Source organism: Hemiscyllium ocellatum, chromosome 5, assembly GCF_020745735.1.
Source record: "Hemiscyllium ocellatum isolate sHemOce1 chromosome 5, sHemOce1.pat.X.cur, whole genome shotgun sequence".
NCBI lineage: Eukaryota > Metazoa > Chordata > Chondrichthyes > Orectolobiformes > Hemiscylliidae > Hemiscyllium > Hemiscyllium ocellatum.
Genome location: NC_083405.1, coordinates 141,143,239 through 141,150,907, shown reverse-complemented (window position 1 = coordinate 141,150,907; position 7,669 = coordinate 141,143,239). Strand labels below are relative to the sequence as shown.

The window sequence follows — 7,669 nt, the reverse complement described above, 5'->3', positions numbered from 1 at the left end:
TTTACAAAATTATCAGGGGCATGGATAGGATAAATAGGCAAAGTCTTTTCCCTGGGGTGGGGGAGTCCAGAACTAGAGGGCATAGGTTTAGGGTGAGAGGGGAAAGATATAAAAGAGACCTAAGGGGCAACTTTTTCACGCAGAGGGTGGTACGTATATGGAATGAGCTGCCAGCGGATGTGGTGGAGGCTGGTACAATTGCAACATTTAAAAGGCATTTGGATGGGTATATGAATAGGAAGGGTTTGGAGGGATATGGGCCGGGTGCTGGTAGGTAGGACTGGGATATCTAGGCAGCATGGACGGGTTGGACCGAAGGGTCTGTTTCCGTGCTGTACATCTCTATGACTCTATGACTCCTCCTCCAACTTCAGCACTGATATAGATGTCTCCACATCTGTTAAATCAGATCTCAGCTCAGGAAAATTGACCATAATTATGTTAATTTTTAGTGAACTAGAAATGACTTTCCACTGAGTGATGTGGGAGTTGATAAAAGTTGCTTGATTAAAAGGGGGCCAGCACAGAAGTGATGTTAATTCAATTTGCGGAGTTAGAAGCTACTTCCCCCTGGCAAATTATCTGACAGGAGGCAGGAGCGGACATCTGAAAATGATCATTTCAATGCTGACATCCGAGGAGCATCATGATGAAGGGCTTATGCTCAAAATATCGATTCTTCAGTTCCTGGGATGCTACCAGACCGGCTGTGCTTTTCCAGCACCACACTGTTTGACTCTGACCCTCCAGCATTTGTGGTCCTCACTTTCTCCTAGATTCTGAAACAAGTGAAAACCATCATAAACCAAAGTACAAATGATATCCAGTTTGTAGAATTTTCATCTTTATTGAACTCATTTACTTTTTAAGTAGCAAGAGACAGAGCCCAGTCTCTGGGTCTTTAACACATCGCTCCATCAGCTGCAGATAGGTCAAGTTCTCTTTCGTATTTGGGTCAAAGAATCCTTTGGTGTCATCCCCAGCATCGCACAGAACCTTGTTCATCTTCTCATCAAACATTCCTCGCTGGTAGGCCACATCGACAGGCAGTCGGTGACTGTGCACAGGGTCAATAATGCCTCCTGTGGCAATCTGTGCCTCAAGGAGACGGATTCCATGATCTTTCACAATCAGATCCTTCTTCATGGCCTGAAACAAGGAGTTCATATCCCCTGTGTAGGGATCTTTGTAGCCAGTCACAGCTCTTTCAGCAGACCGCAGTTTCTGATGGAGGTCTGCACTTACAAGTTTTTCATTTACTGCCTCATCAACAGTGAACTTTGCATTCTTCACTGGATCGATGAGGAATCCAGTCGCAGCCTGCGCCTCCAACAGGATCAAGGCTGTTCCTGGCATCAGTAAATGCTTCTTCATTGCCTGGTAGATACTCATCTTCTCATTGGTTGACTCCACAAGGACCCCAGCAATGCTGTCTGATCCCTGGAGATACACCTTTACTGATTCCAACTCACTAACATCTTGCACAGTCTTCATCCCTGTCTGCAGATCCTGAAATGTTTGTTCATCAATGATCTTCGATTCCACCAGTTCTTCAGCAGTAATTTCCGAGCGGAAACCTAAAAAGGTGATTGATGTTTCTTTCTGTGTTTGAGTTCCCTCAATGATAGTGCGGATGAGTTTGATGATTGTCTCGAGCTCTATCTCCTTGTTTCGGTATTTCTCTAACAATTCATTTCTCTTGTCTTCAGTGAAGAGTTGAGAATGAAGAAAGCACCACACAGAAAAGCACACCATTTCCTTTCTCAATGCTGCTTCTACCTCTTCAGCAGTGAGGAGCTGAGGAACTGCACATGTGACAGGATGGGAAGTAGTCACAGTGACTGTCTCTGTCTGAGTTTGCTCAATAGTTGTGGTGATAATTTTGATGATGGTCTTCATATTGATCTCCTTCCTCTTGTACTTTGCAATCAGCTCATTCCTCTTTTCTTCAGTGAAATACTCTAAATGGAGCAGTTCCCACACTGAGACAGTCTTGCCCTTGAATGGACCACATGTCATAGTTATTACTTCGTCTCTAAAAGCTTTTTCAATTTCTACCTTGTTGCAAACCTGCTGAGTCTTTACTGCTTTGTTTGTCAACTTTAACAGACAGAGCCCAGTCTCTGGGTCTTTAACACATCGCTCCATCAGCTGCAGATAGGTCAAGTTCTCTTTCGTATTTGGGTCAAAGAATCCTTTGGTGTCATCCCCAGCATCGCACAGAATCTTGTTCATCTTCTCATCAAACATTCCTCGCTGGTAGGCCACATCGACAGGCAGTCGGTGACTGTGCACAGGGTCAATGATGCCTCCTGTGGCAATCTGTGCCTCAAGGAGACGGATCCCATGATCTTTCACGATCAGATCCTTCTTCATGGCCTGAAACAAGGAGTTCATATCCCCTGTGTAGGGATCTTTGTAGCCAGTCACAGCTCTCTCAGCAGACAGCAGTTTCTGACGGAGGTCTGCACTAACAAGTTTTTCATTTACTGCCTCATCAACAGTGAACTTTGCATTCTTCACTGGATCGATGAGGAATCCAGTCGCAGCCTGCGCCTCCAACAGGATCAAGGCTGTTCCTGGCATCAGTAAATGCTTCTTCATTGCCTGGTAGATACTCATCTTCTCATTGGTTGACTCCACAAGGACCCCAGCAATGCTGCTGTGACCCTCTAGGTATTTCTGTACAGAGGACTTCTTGAGAAGATTTGTAACTGTCAACTTGCCTGTCTGGACTTCTTCAAATGTCTGGCTATCAATGATTTCAGATTTCAGCAACTCCGTGAGAGAGATTTTCTTTCTGAAGCCATCAACTGTAATGTTTGTCTGAGTTCTGCGTTCTCTCTCTTCAATGGTGTTGATGATAATGGTAATGATTTGTTCAATTGTTAATTTTTTGGAGGTGAATTCTTGTACAATCTCTCGTCTCTTACTGTCTGTGATGTAATCTGAGTTGAGACATTCCCAGACTGACATGGTTCTTCCTTCGAATTTCCCCTTTTTGATGGAGATTGTTGCTTTTTGAAAGGCAATGATTGTTTGATTGTCTATATAACACAGGTCCCTCAGACACAACAGACAAAGCCCAGTTTCTGGCTCTATCACACATCGCTCCATCAGCTGCAGATAGGTCAAATTATCTTTAGTGTTGGGGTCAAAGAATCCTTTGGTATCATCACTGGAGTCAGAGAGAATCTTGTTCATCTCCTCATCAAACATTCCTCGCTGGTAGGCCACATCGACAGGCAGTCGGTGACTGTTCACAGGGTCAATAATGCCTCCTGTGGCAATCTGTGCCTCAAGGAGACGGATCCCATGATCTTTCACGATCAGATCCTTCTTCATGGCCTGAAACAAGGAGTTCACATCCCCTGTGTAGGGATCTTTGTAGCCAGTCACAGCTCTCTCAGCAGACAGCAGTTTCTGACGGAGGTCTGCACCAACAAGTTTTTCATTTACTGCCTCATCAACAGTGAACTTTGCATTCTTCACTGGATCGATGAGGAATCCAGTCGCAGCCTGCGCCTCCAACAGGATCAAGGCTGTTCCTGGCATCAGTAAATGCTTCTTCATTGCCTGGTAGATACTCATCTTCTCATTGGTTGACTCCACAAAGACGCCAGCAATGCTGCAGGTTCCTTTCAGGTATCTGTTCACGGACTGGAGCTGTAAAACCTCTTCTGTCGTGGTGAGTCCTTTGTCAAGTTTTTGGAACAAACTCTCATTAATGATGTTGCTCTCCAATAACTGCTGAGCAGATACCTTTCGTCTTAGACCATGAAACATCACTTCCTTCTTCTTCCTTTCTGTTTGTTCAATGGTTGTGGTCACTTCGGTGATAATTGTCTCAATTGTGCATTCTCCTGTTTTGACCTTTACAACAAACGCCTTGGTTTGATCTGCAGTGAAGTATTCAGAATTGATGATTTCCCAAAGAGTTGCCTTCCGGCCTCTGAACCTGCCGAATTTTAATGAAACCAAAGTCTTTTTGAAGACTGCCTTGATCTTTTCATCAACGTGAAGCTGGATTCCCTTCACCACTTTGTCTGTAACAATCAACAGACACAGCCCAGTCTTTGGGTCAGTCACACATCTCTGCTTCAGCTCTAGGTAACTGAGGTTCTCCTGTGTGTTGGGGTCAAAGAATCCTCTGGTGTCATCACTGGGGTCAGAGAGGATCTTGTTCATCTCCTCATCAAATATCCCTCGTTGATAGGCAGCATCGACTGAAATATGTTGGCCAGAGAAGGGGTCAATGATGCCCCCTGTTGCTATCTGGGCTTCCAGTAAACGGATTCCATGTGAACATACAACCAGGTCTTTCTTCAAAGCCTCAAAGAGGGAGATGAGGTCCCCAGTGTAAGGGTCTTTATAACCCACTGCTGCCTTTTCTGCAGACACTAATTTATCATATACATCTGTCCCAATGATTCCCTCCTGGAGAGCCTCATCCACAGACAATTTTTGTTCGGTCACTGGGTCAATGATAAAGCCAGTAGCTGCTTGTGCTTCTAACAGCATCATTGCTGTTCCTGGCTGCAACAAGCCCTTCACCTTCGCTTGGTAAATGCTCATCTTCTCATTGGTTGAATGAATGAGGAGGCCAGCAATACTGCACTCACCTTTCTGAAAGATAGTGAAGCTCTGTTTTTGGGAGAGGTTCATTCCAGGGTCACTGCTCCTTGCTGCTGGCCCCAGTGACTGTTGACTCTGGCCAGCTGTGCTCCCAGAGCAGCATTGCTCACCAAGGAAAGCTGATGCTTCTCCATTCTGCACACGATTCACGTTCGCCATTGTCTCCGAGTCAGGAATCTATCTGCCACGTGTCGTGATGGTGATTCCACTTTAAAGACATGAAAATATTGTTATGGCTCACAGTCAGCCTCATACTCAGTCTCCTGAATTGGAGACTATTTATAATCTTATTACTACAGAACCAATCAACTGTTCCCTACCAATGGAACACTGTATTCTCCTTTGAAATTCTTTCATAGGACCTGGGTATTGCTGGCTAGGCCAGTGTTTCATGTCCTCCTTTAATTGCACGGGAGAAGGTGGTGGGGAGCTGCCTTCCTGAACCACTGCAGTCCATGTCGACCCACAATGCCGTTAGGGAAGAAGTTCCAGGATTTTGAGCCAGTGACAGTGTACGCACAGTGTTAACAATGACCAGAGCAGGTCAGAGGCTGGGAATCCTGCGGCATATGGGCAGCATGGAGGCTCAGTGGTTAGCACTACTGCCTCACAGCACTAGATACCCAGGCTCTGGTGACTGTCCATGTGGAGTTTGCACATTCTCCCTGTGTCTGAGTGGGATTGCTCCAGTTTCCTCCCACAGTCCAAAGATGTACAGTTTAGGTGAATTGGCCATGCTAAATTGTCCATAGTGTTCAGGGATGTGTAGGTTAAGTGCATTAGTCAGGGGAAATGTAGAGTAATAGGATAGGGGAATGGGTTGGGGTGGGATACTCTTCGGAGGGTTGGCGTGGACTTGTTGGGCCGAAGGGCCTGTTTCCACACTTTAGGGTTTCTAAAAAGGGAAAAACGAGTAACTCACAAGGCAGGAGTGTGATGAAATACTCCCCATTTGCCTGGATGGGGGCAGCTCCAATAACACTCAAGAAGCTCACACCATCCAGGTCAAAGCAGCCCTAGATTAGAACCACATCCACAAACTGCTATTCCCTCCCACCACCGACACTCAGTAGCAGCAGTGTGTACTAACTACAAGGTGCACTGCAGGAATTCACCAAAGATTCTTCAACACGTCTCCCCATCAACCCCCTGCCCCACATACAGCCACTGCCCCACCTACAGCTCCTGTAGGTGGAAGTACTTCAGAGGAGGGTAACTAGATTGATTCATGAGGGGTTTGTTTCATGAAGAGAGATTGAACAGTTTAGGCCCATTCTGTGTGGAGTTTAGAAGAATGAGAGGAGATCTCATTGAGGTCTATAAGCTGCTAAAGGGGATTGGCAAAGTTGATGAAGTGCGCATATTTCTTCACATGGGACAATCTAGAATGTGAGATGATAGTTTTAGGATAAGGGGGTAGCAGATTTAAAACAGAGACAAGGAGAAATCACTTCTCTCAAAGTGACATAAATCTGTGGAATTCCCTCCCGCAGAGTGCAGTGGATTCTGGGACATTGAATAAAATGTAAGGAGGAGATGAATGGGTTTTTAATGAATAATGGGTTATGGAGGATGGTCAGGAAAGTAGAGTTGAGGCTGAGATGTGATCAATCACGATGGTATTAAATGGTGGAGTAGACTATTGGGGCTGAATGGCCTCCACCTGCTTCTAGTTCTTACATTCTTATGTTTGACCTGACTGAAAATCCCCCTCAACCAGACTAAAAACCATCCTCAGCCTGAATAATCGCTTGCCTAATGAATTAAAAGATATGACATGTTCAACAGCTTATTTGCTTACAGTAGCTACTGTTTAAAATGGGGGTGGTCCTTTCTGTTGTTGTAAAGATGGGGTGTCCTTTCTGCCTTCTGTACACTTGCTGCACCTACCCCCAGTGCTTGCACACAGCCAGCAATTTATTTTCTTTTTAAAAACACCAGTCATCCTGACTGGAAATGAGCAGTTTCTCAGTGCATGGATAATAGTAATTTGCCCAGAGTTTCCCCCTGACCATGATTATGGTGCTTTTCCTGGGATTCAGTCAGACTGTAGAGATGGTGAGGGTTGAAGACTGACAGACTGGTGAGATGTGAGTGTGGAATATCAATGACTGCACCATACCCAGTTGTTCTGAGAATGAAAGGTGGGTGTGTAATTGAACAGTCAGACTCTTTGTCATTTGTAAAGAGATGATAAGGAGATGGAAATAGACAGGCACAAGAATTTCTGGAGAATAATTACCACAAGTGCCAGCTGTCTGCTGATACGCTGATGTTATCAGTGAAATGCACAAACAACATTTATACCAACACATTTCATCATGAGCCTCACTCACATTGTGATGGACTTTCCACTTTGTCTGAAAGTACTGTGTGCACTTGGCAAGACCCCAGTCTGTTTGGGCATGAAGTGTTATGAAAAGTTCAGGTGATTATCAGCACTGACAGGACCTCACTGTTCGAACCTACCTGCCTGTTTTGTCATTAGGGAGAGTTTCTTAAACCCTGGCCACACTGCCAAAAAGGTTAGAGAAGTGCAGCTTTGACTTGGTCACTGGGATGAGATTGTGGCCATAAACATAAGGAAGGGTTTTGCTGGAAAGGACACAGAGAAGGTGTTTCCAAGTGTGACTGAAATCAGACCTTGATGCTATAAATACAAAACAGTTACTAATAAAACTGTTCAGCAATTTAGGACACTCCTCTTTCCCCAGCGAGTGAGCCAGATGGGAAACTTGCTCCCAGAAGGAGTGCTCAAGGTGGTCATTGAAGGGGAAAGCTGGATAAATACATGAGAGAGAAAGGGATAGGACACTGGGATGTGATGAAAAGTGAGTGAGAGGATACGTGTGTGGGGCAGATACACCAGCACAGAACAGCTGGGCTGAATGGCCTGCACACTTGATTTCCAAGAAACTACAATGTTAAATCACAGAATCCCTACAGTATGGAAGCAGGCCATTCAGCCCATTGAGTCCACACCAACTGCATCTGGCCCAGACCCATCCCATCTTTGTAGCCCTACATTTCCCAA

The 7,669-nt window shown here is 45.2% G+C and overlaps 1 protein-coding gene across 1 annotated transcript in view; it reads right to left on the bottom strand.

Annotated features, from left to right (window-relative positions):
• Nucleotides 1–822: 822 nt before the first annotated feature.
• Nucleotides 823–7,669, bottom strand: part of LOC132815909 (plectin-like) — a 44,536-nt gene continuing 37,689 nt past the window's right edge. Inside the window, exon 2 of the mRNA XM_060825286.1 lies at nt 823–4,843. Coding sequence (XP_060681269.1) covers nt 859–4,794 — 3,936 coding nt within the window. The 5' untranslated portion in view covers nt 4,795–4,843 and the 3' untranslated portion in view covers nt 823–858. The remainder of the gene's footprint in view (nt 4,844–7,669) is intronic.